General features: G+C 39.4%; 3 protein-coding genes across 3 annotated transcripts; 1 reads left to right on the forward strand and 2 right to left on the reverse strand.

Annotated features, from left to right (window-relative positions):
- The first annotated feature begins 1,786 nt into the window (after positions 1–1,786).
- Positions 1,787–3,824, forward strand: LOC308115809 (serine protease 57-like). Its single transcript, XM_080473588.1, has 5 exons — positions 1,787–1,834; positions 1,959–2,112; positions 2,589–2,718; positions 2,881–3,141; positions 3,240–3,824. Exons 1-5 carry the CDS (start codon positions 1,792–1,794, stop codon positions 3,390–3,392), a joined length of 741 nt encoding a protein of 246 aa, XP_080329714.1. The 5' UTR covers positions 1,787–1,791; the 3' UTR covers positions 3,393–3,824.
- A 5,504-nt stretch (positions 3,825–9,328) lies between these two features.
- Positions 9,329–11,584, reverse strand: LOC308115795 (MICOS complex subunit MIC13-like). The gene is made up of 4 exons (XM_080473560.1): positions 11,444–11,584; positions 10,931–11,087; positions 9,827–9,884; positions 9,329–9,573 (listed from the first exon to the last, which is right to left on the reverse strand). Exons 1-4 carry the CDS (start codon positions 11,470–11,472, stop codon positions 9,476–9,478), a joined length of 342 nt encoding a protein of 113 aa, XP_080329686.1. The 5' UTR covers positions 11,473–11,584; the 3' UTR covers positions 9,329–9,475.
- On the reverse strand, positions 11,444–14,983 carry micos13 (mitochondrial contact site and cristae organizing system subunit 13). Its single transcript, XM_080473561.1, has 4 exons — positions 14,816–14,983; positions 13,664–13,820; positions 12,874–12,931; positions 11,444–12,620 (listed from the first exon to the last, which is right to left on the reverse strand). The coding sequence occupies exons 1-4, from the start codon at positions 14,842–14,844 to the stop codon at positions 12,523–12,525; spliced, it is 342 nt and encodes a 113-aa protein (XP_080329687.1). The 5' UTR covers positions 14,845–14,983; the 3' UTR covers positions 11,444–12,522.
- Positions 14,984–15,004: the final 21 nt, after the last annotated feature.

The following is a 15,004-nucleotide window of genomic DNA, read 5'->3' on the forward strand; positions in this document are numbered from 1 at the left end:
AGCGTCGCTTGATTTCTGAATGACGGAAGAGTAAAGGTCCAAAAAGAACCAAATTAAAGCTTGGAAAGTGTTGTGTACAAAGGTTTAAACCAAAAGTATATTTCGAATGGCATAATGTGTAATGTGTAAAACACAGAAATAGCTAATCGAACATTGATGTGACTTTAGATCACGAGGATACAGATGCAGATTATACCTGCTAACAAAGAAAAGCGCACACAGAAGACAAGCTGACTGTTTGACTGGATTCACGCACAGTTTGGAAATGTTTTTTGCTTCTTCATCTGTTGGTGCACCTTGGGTTAATCAGTTGGACATCCAAATATGCAGAACAAAAAAATATAAACGCAACACTTTTGTTTTTGCTCCTATTTTTGATGAGCTGAACTCAAAGATCTAAGACTTTTTCTATGTATGCAAAAGGCCTATTTCTCTCAAATATTGCTGACAGATTTGTCTCAATCTGTGTCAGTGAGCACCTCTCCTTTGCCGAGATAATCCATCCCACCTCAGAGGTGTGGCATATCAAGGTGCTGATTAGACAGAATGAATATTGCACAGGTGTGTTTTAGGGTGGCCACAATAAAAGGCCCCTCTGAACCCCCCCCCCCCCCAGATGTGACCACCATTTGCCTAACGCAAATTGTTGATTGAGTTGTTGATTGTGGCCTGTGGAATGTTGGTTCACTTTTTAGAACCCGAAAACAGGGTTTTCCTCTATAAACAGCTTCCAGAGTAGAGACAGTTTAAAACGCCTCCTCAGCTTTGACATCTGGACGGATAAGACACATAAGATTTGGCCTATTAGCTATAACAACAAGCAATATGTATTTGCATTGTGTTTCCTCTGAAAACAAACCACTGGTAACACGCTTCAAACTAAATCAGTTGCCCTTGAAGTTGTGATACGTTACATTAGGCAAAGCCACGTTCTTGCTTCACAGGTTTTTCAATAACAGAATACTGATGCAATCAACCAGAAAAGAGGAAAATGTCTTAAAACAGTGTGCAAGTTCCATCCTTTTCTGCCATTCCATTTACACGGACAGACTATCCACACAAACACACTGAATTATATCTCCTTTCGGTCACTGTCGAATCACCCGGCGATGGATTTTCATCGAGTTTGGGTTTGAACTGCAATGCACCTCAGATATGTGTCTGAGCAAAAGTAAAATTTACAATTCAGTGTGACTGTTGGTGTTGTTTTTTTGAAGAAACATTTTTGTGACACCGAGATGTAACCAGTATGTACAGTATGTGGACATGTTCAACGGACTGCCAAAGTTCTCAGGGAGAAAACCCGCTCAATAAAACACTCTTACATAATGCTTTGCTCTAACTGTATTTAAGAAGTAAAGTTGTGACTAAATCCCGAAGAAAAGTGAGAACTCATGAAAATGTATAGATATCCTGCACAAACAGACGACAGGTTCTTTCTCCAACTGCCACCAGGTTTTTCTTGGCAACTCAAATGTATATATTACAAATGTATTTCTTTAACTGGATGAAAAGACACAATTTAGAGGAAACTTATATTACATACTTAGCTTCACGGACACTTTGTGCCTCTTTCTAAGTCATTACACCTTCTAAATGTGGCCGTTCTCTTGCAACAGCCATGAAAACGTTGCACTGTGTTTTCCGCAACTTTGCCCAGGGCTTCACAAAAGAGAATGTTGGCAAATACACTGCAGCAATAAATACCACAAAATAAGCAATACATTTCCAGAAAGAAAACAACAACCCATATATATCAAGGATAGGGAAGTGTTGCTTTCATTAGAGAAAATGACAGTCAGCCTTCTACTTCTGCCCCTCTTCCTCCTCTGGGGTAAGCGATGCAGCAATATGACGATAAACAAAAAGTAGACAAATAAGTGTTCATTTTACTATTTTGTCTTGTTTATTTGAAGTGCCCCATTAAATAACAATGCTTTTCCCCCCCATTGTTCTAGGAGCTGATGGTACACATATTGTTGGAGGGAGAGATGCTGCCAGCCACTCTCGCCCTTACATGGCCTCCCTTCAAGCCCGAGGCCGCCACATCTGTGGAGGAGCTTTAATTCGAGAGGACTTCGTACTCACAGCTGCACACTGCGAGATACCTATGTAAGAATTTGCAAAATCATTTCACAGCCATAATCAACGTTTTTGCGCTATTTGCTTCTATATGTTGAAAACACTTACCGGAATTTAGAGATTTTGCGAGAAAATGTGTTTAAACACACAAACTACATAATAGCATAATATCTGGTTGTATTATTTTTCTTGTGAATTCGGATTAAATGAAAAGAAATGTTCTATCAATTGTTACCAAAAAGATTGTTCTTAGACCCAGAGATGATATATTTGTTTACGAAACAATGCACGAATGGAAAATAGCACAGAAAAGAATTTACGTTGAGCGACTGTACGATAAGCATAACTCTGCATATCGAGGATCATAGAGGAACAAAAAGAAGGGATACAAGTGGCCTAAAGCTTGACACTTTTTTTAAATACCAATCTGAGTGCACAGGTGAAGAGAGAAGATGATCAGTGATTGTGTTGGAGTTTATTTTATGTACTATTTCTGTGGTTTGCAGACCATACACTGTTGTGCTCGGAGTAGACTCTCTGACAGCGAACGAGTCGACAAAGCAGGAGTTTCGAGCCATCAGATCAATTCCTCACCCAAACTATGATGGACATCAGAACGATATCATGCTCCTACAGGTGAAGATAGCTTTGAATATTGTTTATGGAAATTTAAAGCTCCAAATACAAAAAAAAAAAAAAAGACTCATTATTACAACTACTTTGCAAAAAAAAAAAATATATGCAATAAAAAAAAGGAACTAACACTATACATCTAATACCATTAATGTTTTACCTCAGCTGAACCGCAGGGCCCAACTGACCGGAGCAGTGCAGCTGATCGCTCTGAAAACTGGCCGGCTGAGCACAGCGAGTCAGTGCCTCACAGCGGGATGGGGGGATATAGGCGATAACAACACCCTGCCTAACACGCTCCAAGAAGTCAACGTCACCACCCTATCGGATCGGGCATGTCGAAGGAGATGGGGTCGAGGACGTGTTCCCATCGCCAGATCTATGGTCTGTGGCGTGGGGGGCCGCCTGTTACAAGGCTTCTGTTCGGTAAGAAAAGTGGCCGGACCGACCGGACAACACAAGCAGCAATCAAAGTGGCAGTGTGCTTAATAACTGTTTGGCGTCTCCTACCTTCCATCTTAAAGGGGGATTCAGGCGGTCCGTTGTTGTGTGATGGAGCTGCAGCAGGTGTGGTCTCCTTCTCCGGACGCAGATGTGGAGACCCCAGTACCCCAGATGTCTACACACGTGTATCATCTTTTGCAGACTGGATTCGAAATACAATAAACTCCAATTAGGCCACTAACATTCCGTAATATTGCTCAGCTTGCTTGACCTGATTGGAGTGCTGCAGAAAGCTCTATATGAATGTCCAGATTCTTTAATTATAACAGACTTGGTAAAAAATGTTTAACAGATTTTTTTGACGTTCATATCATTCTAAAGGTCCACTGTATGTATACAGATGTTGCACCTAAAACTAACATGCTGTGGAACTTCATATATCAGTCCTAAATCTTCGAGTGTAAGCAGATCATTATCTTGTGATGTCAACCTAAAGAGCTACATCACCAGCTGCCACACACGATCGAATAATAATTCATATACAAATATGAGTCAAACAACTTTAGCCATGCTGCCTTTGTTTGGTGCTTCCAGATATTAACAATGGAAATGATGTGTTAAATGTTTTTGATTCCAAAGAATAAAAAAAGAACCAAATACCTCATAACAAGCGCATGTGGATTTTTTTGTGGTTTGGAAATGTCTTCATTCTGATCAATGAATTTCAGAATATGAAACACTGCTCTTTGTAAAGATACTTCGCCCGATGCTACATAACCCACTGGTGTTAAACACAGTCGGGTACAAAAGCAGTAGTTTATTGTGATTTCCTAAACGGCAACATAAACCATCTTTGAGCCTGATCTAAACATAGATACAAATCTAATACACAAGATCGAAGGAGAATTCTCAAGGCCCCGGAATTTACAGAGTACCTGCTCACACACCACTCAAATTGTGTAAACCACCTAGTGCTCTGTACACGGGTGTTGCAGGTCAGCACAGACCCCCTCCAGTTCTCTGCCATTCATGATTTTTTTACCACTTATATCCAACTGCTTCTGCATCAAGTTGTGTCAATATCTGTTATGCAGAAAGTTGGTTGGCCAAAGAACAGCCGCGAGAACACTAGTTATGTAACATATCAGGACAACCAAGTTTTTACAACATAAATATGTCATAAAATATGATTATCTAGATCTGTGATTCTTCAGGTGGTACACAGAATTTTGAGAGCCAATGTCAAACTTCCAAATTCCTAAACAGTTTGGCACCACCAGTGGTATGTGGCATAAATATTCCTTAACACATTTTTTTTTTTTTTTTTAAATGGATTAAATGATCAAAAACTTAAAAATGTAAAACATATGAAATGTATGTTTAAACTAAGTAGATAAGTAATAGTCCCATAACCAATAGGTTAAGCCTCCGCTACTGTATGTTCGGGTCACACATAATGGTGGAGAGCTCAATGTTGTTTAGGTGGTGCACACTGAAAAATGTGAGAACCACTGATGTTATCATGATTAACTCCCCCATAGAACCCCAGGTTCAAATTCCCCTTAAGTGTTTCCTTAATCCTTAATCAACCAACAAATGTTACTTTAAAGTAAAACATAAGCAAATCGAAACCAGAAAAACCCACCTGATAATCAGATACAAAAAAGCAGGAATTCATAGAAAAGACACTGTACCAAGTCGGCCACTATGGTTTCACATTCCCCCCAAAAAACTGACCCAATATGCATATGAGACATTGCCACTTTAAAATAGTTAGAGAAGGGCTGAAACACTTTCCAAAACAACTGCAGACATCCCAAGGTGCAGAGATTCAAAAGCTGGAGGGGTAATGCTGTTTGGAGAGCAAAGAGGAGTCAATTACCGACTTCCTTGTATATTTATTTGACATTCACATTTGACACTGATGAAGTAATAAACTATAAACAAGTCCATTCTTGACAGCATTCTTGTTTTGCAACACCTGATATTCCTGCACAGCAATGTACATAAGCTCTTCCATAGAAAAGAATACAATTACATACAAACACACAGATGAATTAATACTGGTGGGGAATTCTGGAATTCAGGAGCAATATAGGGTCGACAATTAACCTCACAGAATGTTTCAGGACTGTGGGAAGAAGGCCAACGCACATGCAGGGAGAACATGCAAACCTATGACCAACAGTGAGTCACTTTTCTAAAATTTGGGATTGAAGTTGTCGTCATTTGCATAAATGCTGACGCCACAATGTTAAAGTGATTGTAGAACAGACTTTCTCATGGCTGGGCTCTCTTACATAACTTGTGCCAGAAGCTACTTACTGACCTCATTTACCCTATAGTCACTTCGTGTGCAATAGCTGTAATGTAATTCTTGTTTGCTCCCAAGTCCAACTGACTGTAATAAAATGTTGTCCTCTGGTTATGGAGATAAGTTGTACCACGCCCACCATATGTGTAGCATCTAAATGGAATGGGTTTCACTCATAGCGCTTTTCCACCGCTTGAGCCAAAATTGGTTTCAGGGTTGGTAGTTGGTGGTTGCAATATTAAGGTGGGCCTCAGTAATGTTTGAAATCATTTTTTTTTTTGACTCTACTGAATTGATCAGAAAAAGGTAACATGCATAACTGATATGTTTTATACAACACCAACCACACGTTTGAAAGGATGTGTAACTTCTGAACAGAATCACGGTACCATGTTGCTAGTGTTTAAAAAACAGAACAAAAAACGAAACTTGAAACACGATGATTGCAGTCTCAGTAAATGGGAAGGTGTCTGAGGTGCTGGTTAGAGGAGGGTACAGGCTCCTTCGCAAACTATTGCAACATAATCCCTGTATAATTGAATTTTCCCCTTTCATTCTCCAAATTAGTGCTTTTTTTTACAGTGAACATACAACTTTTTTTTTTTCGCTTTTTTTTTACGTGTATAACATGTGAGTCCACCATGGAAATGCTTATGCATCACCAATTAGGGAATAAAAAAGGATATAAATATTCTGCAAGAACAACCTTTCATTAACTCTTTCAGTGCTTTGGGAAAATAATCCAGTTTTTTTTTTTTTTTTTTTTAATTGCAGCCAAAGATTATGGAGTGTCCCCGCGCATTCACGAGCCACTCTATAGTCTAGTGAACAGCATGAATGATGAAACCGCTTTGATAAGGGGCAAATCATCTTCCATGACACATGACAAAGTGTTGGATCCCCTGGAGTACAGGAGCGAGAACATAGAACGTGCACTGCAGGCATTATAAACAGGCCATTTCTTCTAAAGAAAATGATGGATTTGACGTCATTCACGCCATTAAACTGTTCCGTGATGCAAGAGCGGTCAACGTTAAGGTCTTGCCACTGCAGACTGGTGAGTTCGGCTTTCTTTGACGATGAAGTGGGTTTTCTGGTACTTTGTTTTATTCATATACGCATTGTTTGCGATCATATCTCCCAAGTGAACAGCAGCATGGAGAAACCCCCCCCCCCCCCCCAGGAGCAGAGAACACAGTGGGAAAGACTCATCTGTAAATGAAAACTGTGACAGGAATGAATGGATGCGCCTGGTCCTCTCATGAATTCTGCCTGAAGCATGTAACTACAAATATGAAAGTCAGACTGATGGTTCATTATTTAATCATTACGTCAAGGGGGTAATCATGTCCTCGGGCTCGAGTGAAGCGTTGAAGAATATCCACCATATGTGTAATATCTGTACAAATCATTTTTCCACATTGCAAAGTTTCCCTTGTTTTTTTTCTTGCACAGACAGCATGTGAGTCCACCATGGAAATGTGGACCCACCATGGAAATGTGGGCCCACCACAAGCCCGTCTCATACAATGTGAAACACAGTATTATGTTCTGACGTGCGCATTCCACATGTTCGAGGACGCCTGAAATAAATGTTACACTCAGAGAAGCATTTCAGCATTTAGAGTTCAATCAAGTTGCGCGTCGGCATTAGTATGTGACAGCTTGAAGTTTTAAGGGGAGTCGAGCCGAGTCTGAAAAGACACATTATCAAACAATTCTGTTCTTGTCATTTCAGCATTTTTCTGGAGCATCAGTTCCTCCTTAGCAAATTGTAACAACTAACCGTACAGTCAATCTACAAAGAAGCTTGAGAGAGGCAAATCTGACTTTCCCATTGTCAAAAACGAAGGATTATCTTACATGACTGAGTTTCAACGATAACCCTTAATGCTAAAATACATAAAGTCTTGCGTACAACCACATCGTTTAACTCTAGAGTTATGCTGACAGTACTCTGTGTATCAGACAGTCAGACTAACTTGTGAAGTATTTCAAAACAGCAGTACAAGCAAATGGTGTACAAAGTACAGAGAAGAAGTATTTTTATTTTTACATGCTGTTTATTTATCTGTTTATTTAGCTTGCTGGTTGGTTGCTTTCTTTGCATTGTTTTGTGGTTATTTAAGTTTATGATGTTTATGAGTATGTGATTGGTTAGAAAAAAAACAAACTTAATGCAAGTAGGCCGACTGGAGAGTGGACAGGATTTTTATAAGCGTTTGCTTCTTCCTACTCCTTTTTGAACATGTTAAGTTTCACTTCAGTGCATTCATTGTACGCATGATTTAGTTATTTTATTTATTACGTTCATCAAATCAAGTCAAATCAAATCAAATGAACAAAGGGACTTGTGATGACTGCACTCAGTGAGACCGTCTGTGTATCTCATTATTTCTCTAAAAAAAATAAACTGTTGTTTCAATAGTTAAAGAGTTAAAGAGAGTAAAGGTTGCGTTTTTGTTCACGTGTATTTATGTATATATATATATATGTTTGTATGTATGTATGTGTTGTCGTGTCAAAAAAACCGCCAGTTGTGTTCTGGGCCAAACGACGTCGCTGTACCATCAGTTTCCCCATTATTTCTCTAAAATTTCATCATGGAGTAGAATTGGCAAACAGATACTCAAGAGATATGCAGAACTTGATGCAAAACATTCTGACACAGATGTAAACCCGAGTCAGATCAAGATACAGACTGACAAACGTGTTCTTTTCCTCTTTTGTATGCGTCTGACATTAAACACCGGGAAAGCACTTGGACTTTCTGTAAATAACCACAACTTTTAAGGCAAGATGGTAACTTGAGTCTGCTTCTAACCCTTAATGCTGAAACTTCGAATACACACAAAGGATCTCTTCAGAATGCAATTTAGGACAGTTGACAAAGTAGTATTCTACTCGGTTCATGATTGGCTTCCCTCTTCCCTCCCCGGAGGAGCTCGCCATCCTCAGAGCCTTCCACCAAGCTCATGAGCCGTTTGAACTGAGGCCTTCTGCCAAGCGCTGCAGGTCGACGACGGCCCACACGTCCAGACTTTTGAAGTTTGTTATCCTTGAAATAACTGCTCACCTGGTCTATCTGCTTGTTCAACTGCTTAATATTTTTTTTTTTTACATTATATATTAACATTGTCTACTTTTATCCTATGTGTACTATTTATAGTGCTTTTGTCTCCTTTTTTTTTTTTTATGCACAAAAGGAGCAGCACATGTAATTTCATTATATGTGACATGACAAACAAAGCTATTCACATTTTCCAATGTGAATAGCTTTGTGTCTAATTATATAATTAAATTGACAAATGAATATAGTGACATTTATTGTCGAGTTTGTCTAACTTGCTTGTTTTGTCAGACTGTAGATAAGACAACCAGGAAAACTATACAGTCAGTGACAGGAGAAATGGAGCAAATCCCACCACGAGGGTTATTTAAATATCGACTGTTGAATAAAATGTTTTCAGGCAAGTGATTGTATTTTATTACATTTGTTATTTTTCCAGATACATTGATAAGTTAATGACACTCACAAGGATACAGGAGATCATAACATTGCTGCAATTTGTGAGGATTCTAGAATGCGTCAGCGTTTTAAATATCATCCCAGGGTGTGAATATTACATCTGGGGGGAAAAAAAAAGGAGAAATTCATTACAATTCTTCTATTCTATCCTGGTCACGTTTCTTCTTTCAGTGCGGGATAATGACTGGCATAAACAACATGAACATCTTCAACAATGCATTATTCTTTTTGCCATCATGTACAATAACAAGTTAATCCCACTATCAAACCAGGACAACAGTTTCCATTCAGCAGAGGACCAATCACAGCTGGACTGTATGACTTAATTTCTTTTGTTAGAAGTCTTTGTTTGGGTTTGGTATCTTCTCTTCTGTGCGGGGGGGGGGGGAACTGCAACCTTTGAAGAAGTGATGTCATTCCCAGTGCAAAAGTCAAACGGACTGAAGATGTGGAGTCCTCCTGGGAGTTCCTGTTCACTTGGTGAGGTCCTTCAGGTATTGCAAGCCTTGGTTTGTGGAGTCAGTTGCTCTTGTTGGCGCCTCTGAAAGACTTGAAATTGTCCACCTCACTCCTGCAATTAAAGAAAAATCAAGCAGTTTGGGTTTGAGGCTTTGGAATATGTTGCACAAGATCTTAATCAGCAAAATATCACAGAGTGATCAGTGACTGACAAATCGATTACTGTATCAACAAAATAAAATAAAATATCACTGCATGTGATGTATTCAGAATTTAGTTATCGGCACACAGAAACACATGACATTAGTAGATGTGGGTCTTCTTTTCTGTTTTGAAGAGAAACAAACATCTCATTCAGTTCTTACCAGAGTTCCATGACTGAAGAGGGGAGAATTCAATATTTGGCATGGCTGGAAGCTGAGCCTGCAGGGAAGCAACAGGATCTGTTAGTGTCTGTTTACAGCGTAGTGCACTGCTTTATAGAAATGGTTCAGTGTTTCAGGATACTTAAGACATGACTGCTCTCACAGTGACACTAAATAACTGGCCAACAATGATTGTGGGGATGAGGATTTTGTGCTTCAATAATAAATGGGATTTTTTCAGAGTTCACTAGACTTCAGGACATTATTGAAATAGTTGCATATATTCTATCAATTATATATATCATATGTATTCAGGTGTTCAATGGGCCACCTAAACATTAATTGAATGCATCATCAAAAACATTGTAAGGGCTGCCTGCAATATGACACGCAGGCCTGTTTTTGTTTTTACTTTCTAAACTGCACTATAAAGATTTTTTTTTTTTTTTAACATTGATAACCCTATTGATATCTTTGCTTTGATTATATTGCCTGATGATGACTACCAAGGAAAAAAGCAATTAAGATAATACTGTACTCAGGCTGATTGCCTGGGTCTCAATACCTTCTTTCTAAACAACTGTTTTAATGTGAAGAAACCTACATATGTCAATATGCCCCCCCCCCCCCCCCCCAAACAAAATGCACATTTAATATAACTATTACACACAGAGACCACAGTGACAAAGGTTTATGAAAATCTTCTCTATGTGGATTAGCTAAACAAAACATATATTTTTAGCAGGAGAAACATAAGATTGAATGAAAACTATTTGCAAAAAATTTGAATTTTTTTTAATTACGATTGATATTTGGCTTTTGAGATGTTGCTTAATGTAAACTGTGCTAACCAGACATATCAGAAGAGGAACTGGAATGTATTCCGTGTGTGAAAACATCTTTCAGCATGTCCAGAACCCTGCCAGACATTTCTACATCTCACATAACCTAAAGACAGAGAAATCTTTACAGACTTTTCCAGGTTCAGTCGTGTTTTATCTGGGGTAGTTTGTGTCAAGACAAAAAAAATACTTCAGCATTCGAAATCCCAAGCCTGTCAGGTTTCGTTTGGGACATCGAAGAAGTATACATTAGTATTTGTACCTCCAGTCCAAAGTACTTCATCCACTCCTCTACAGCAGGTGGTATCGCTGCTTTAGCCTTCTGTAGGGCCTCTGAGCCCTGCACACTGCTTCCCAGCAGACCAGAGTCACAAGCGATGTAGAGAGCTCCTCCTGCAATGGTCACCTTAGTGGCGAGTCTGGGAATCAGAGATTAGACGCACTTAAAATACTTTCCAGGATGAAATATGACAACGTGATGGTTTATAGTTCCGAGTTTGATAAGAGATCATCAAACATTTGTTAGGCGCTCTCCGGCTTCCGTTCACGTTAGCAATGAGTTTGTGACGTTCAAACTAAACATATATTTATGTTACATAACTACTAGTAAAAGAAAACTAGCTGTTTTGTATGTGCACCTTGAGAAGCAAACACAGTATTCTGTGTGTCTTCTGTAGTAGAAACCTCCTGTGCTGACAGCTATCAGGCTAACGGGGCGTTTCAAACATAATGACACATTCTAAAGGGAACTGCGCGTTTTATTGAATATACTCACTTCACCACGGGCAATATCTTTGCCGCCATGGTCCACAGGTTTCCACTGTCCGTTCACGTGCTGTTATAAAAGATAAACCACTCCGCCGCAGTGAAACTGTCCGTTAGCCACACTGAAGGACAAGCTGTGCGCCAATGACTGTCAATAAAGTTGTGGTTTTGAACGCTCGCGGTGAGGTGGATTCAGAGCCGCAGATTCGTTTTGTTTTCTCGGTAATAAAAATAAAATGAATTTCATTCAAAACACGACTCAAATTAAAAAGAAAAATCATTGATATTTTAAAGATACTTTATCTTCTATAATATAGTTATTTAATATGTTTGTGGTAATGTTAACATCAGGAACTACAGATCAATTCTGTTTGTGTTTTTCTCAGATTAGATTCATATTAGACGCCTACATGTGTAAAACGTATGCATACTAAAAAAAGTGACAGTTTCAAATTGTCTGGATTTGATTTATGTGAATACTGAGAGACACAGTTTCAGGCTGGATGGAAGTCCATTATACCTTTTATAAGAGCAACACACGCACCCTCCGACAGAAAGAAATACATTGGTAAAATAATGACACTCATAGGACACAGGAAATACTAAGGCTGCAATTTCTGAGGATTGTAGAATGCTTCAGGGTTTTAAATATCACATGGTCTGAATGTTAAATCAGGGAGAACAAAACAAAAATCACTATGAGAGACATATAATGACAAATAAAACTATTCTATTCTATCCTGGTCACTTTTGACAATAATTCATTCTTTCAGTGCGGGATAATGACTGGCATAAACAACATGAACATCTTCAACAATGCATTATTCTTTTTGCTATCATGTACAATAACAAGTTAATCCCACTATCAAACCAGGACAACAGTTTCCATTCAGCAGAGGACCAATCACAGTTGCACTGTATGACTTAATTTCTTTTGTTAGAAGTCTTTGTTTGGGTTTGGTATCTTCTCTTCTGTGCGGGGGGGGGGGGCGGGGGGGGGGGGGGACTGCAACCTTTGAAGAAGTGATGTCATTCCCAGTGCAAAAGTCAAACGGACTGAAGATGTGGAGTCCTCCTGGGAGTTCCTGTTCACTTGGTGAGGTCCTTCAGGTATTGCAAGCCTTGGTTTGTGGAGTCAGTTGCTCTTGTTGGCGCCTCTGAAAGACTTGAAATTGTCCACCGCACTCCTGCAATTAAAGAAAAATCAAGCAGTTTGGTTTTGAGGCTTTGGAATATGTTGCACAAGATCTTAATCAGCAAAATATCACAGAGTGATCAGTGACTGACAAATCGATTACTGTATCAACAAAATAAAATAAAATATCACTGCATGTGATGTATTCAGAATTTAGTTATCGGCACACAGAAACACATGACATTAGTAGATGTGGGTCTTCTTTTCTGTTTTGAAGAGAAACAAACATCTCATTCAGTTCTTACCAGAGTTCCATGACTGAAGAGGGGAGAATTCAATATTTGGCATGGCTGGAAGCTGAGCCTGCAGGGAAGCAACAGGATCTGTTAGTGTCTGTTTACAGCGTAGTGCACTGCTTTATAGAAATGGTTCAGTGTTTCAGGATACTTAAGACATGACTGCTCTCACAGTGACACTAAATAACTGGCCAACAATGATTGTGGGGATGAGGATTTTGTGCTTCAATAATAAATGGGATTTTTTCAGAGTTCACTAGACTTCAGGACATTATTGAATTACTTGCAAAGTAATAACATTTGCCTACAGATTGTCTTTTAAAAATACAATTAACTGGACTTTCTTTCATCCATCCAAGGTAAAACAAAAAAAAGGAAACATGTAAACATGCCGGTCTGTTCTCATGTGAACTGATTTTATGCTTTGACGTTAGAAGCACAACTTGGCCAGTGGGTGATTTCTCTCTCTCTCTTTTTTATTTTATTTAACTAATCCAAAGGAAAACACTGTGTCGTGATGTGGAATATATGAGTTTATACGAGTTAACCAGATATATCAGAAGAGGAACTGGAATGTATTCCGTGTGTGAAAACATCTTTCAGCATGTCCAGAACCCTGCCAGACATTTCTACATCTCACATAACCTAAAGACAGAGAAATCTTTACAGACTTTTCCAGGTTCAGTCATGTTAAATCTGGGGTAGTTTGTGTCAAGACAAAAAATACTTCAGCATTCGAAATCCCAAGCCTGTCAGGTTTCGTTTGGGACATCGAAGAAGTATACATTAGTATTTGTACCTCCAGTCCGAAGTACTTCATCCACTCCTCTACAGCAGGTGGTATCGCTGCTTTAGCCTTCTGTAGGGCCTCTGAGCCCTGCACACTGCTTCCCAGCAGACCAGAGTCACAAGCGATGTAGAGAGCTCCTCCTGCAATGGTCACCTTAGTGGCGAGTCTGGGAATCAGAGATTAGACGCACTTAAAATACTTTCCAGGATGAAATATGACAACATGATGGCTTATCTCGTCTATTGACAAGTTCACTTGTTTGAGTCAGCTCATGAGGTCGTCAGTGCGCATGCTCCAGTCCGCTCACACGACTCATGAGGCATTAAAGACAATCGTTCACTTCGTCAGAATCGGTCAATAGTACAACATTTGATCAATACGGAGGAATTATTCACCTCGACTGGTACGTTCAGTACGAAATTCATTCAGTACAGAGGAATCATTGAGGGAGCAGTGCTTCCTTAACCTCAGACAATATATACAGTTTATAGCATAGACCTGACCACCTGTCTGGGGTGTATCGTGCCTTCATGTAAAAGTCCTTGCAGGTACAATTCTTGGTGGCCCAGTGGTACAATTCTCACTTTGTCATGTGTGAGGCAGGGGGTTCACTTCCCAATGGCAATGCTTTTTTTCAAGAATTCATACAAATATGTTTAGTTCATTTTTAAAACGCGGTAGTGTTTATTCTTTGTTTTGAATTGGCTATGCCCCCCATTGACTCAGATAGATTTCGAGTTACATTGTAGAAAAACCAACCAGTGTACTGAGAATTCACCCTCAAATCTGTGGATTGCATGATGAGCGAGCCCGTGGAAATAGTACGCATGCGCAAATGACTGACTTTTGCGTCAGAGAAGAAATACGCATGCGTAGTAACTGACTCAAATGACACTCGCATCCCTTCAGTGAGCGATTCATAAAGAAAGGAGTCGAGTTTCCCATAACCAACGTCCAAGCTAAACATATATTTACGTAAAATATTGCAACTAGTAAAAGAAAACTAGCTGTTTTGTATGTGCACCTTGAGAAGCAAACACAGTATTCTGTGCGTCTTCTGTAGTAGAAACCTCCTGTGCTGACAGCTATCAGGCTAACGGGGCGTTTCAAACATAATGACACATTCTAAAGAGAACTGCGCGTTTTATTGAATATACTCACTTCACCACGGGCAATATCTTTGCCGCCATGGTCCACAGGTTTCTACTGTCCGTTCACGTGTTGTTATAAAAGATAAACCACTCCGCCGCAGTGAAACTGTCTGTTAGCCACACTGAAGGACAAGCTGTGCGCCAATGACTGTCAATAAAGTTGTGGTTTTGAATGCTCGCGGTGAGGTGGATCAGAGCC

The sequence above is a fragment of the Lipophrys pholis genome (assembly GCF_963383615.2).
Source record: "Lipophrys pholis genome assembly, chromosome: 10".
NCBI classification, from domain to species: Eukaryota; Metazoa; Chordata; class Actinopteri; order Blenniiformes; family Blenniidae; genus Lipophrys; species Lipophrys pholis.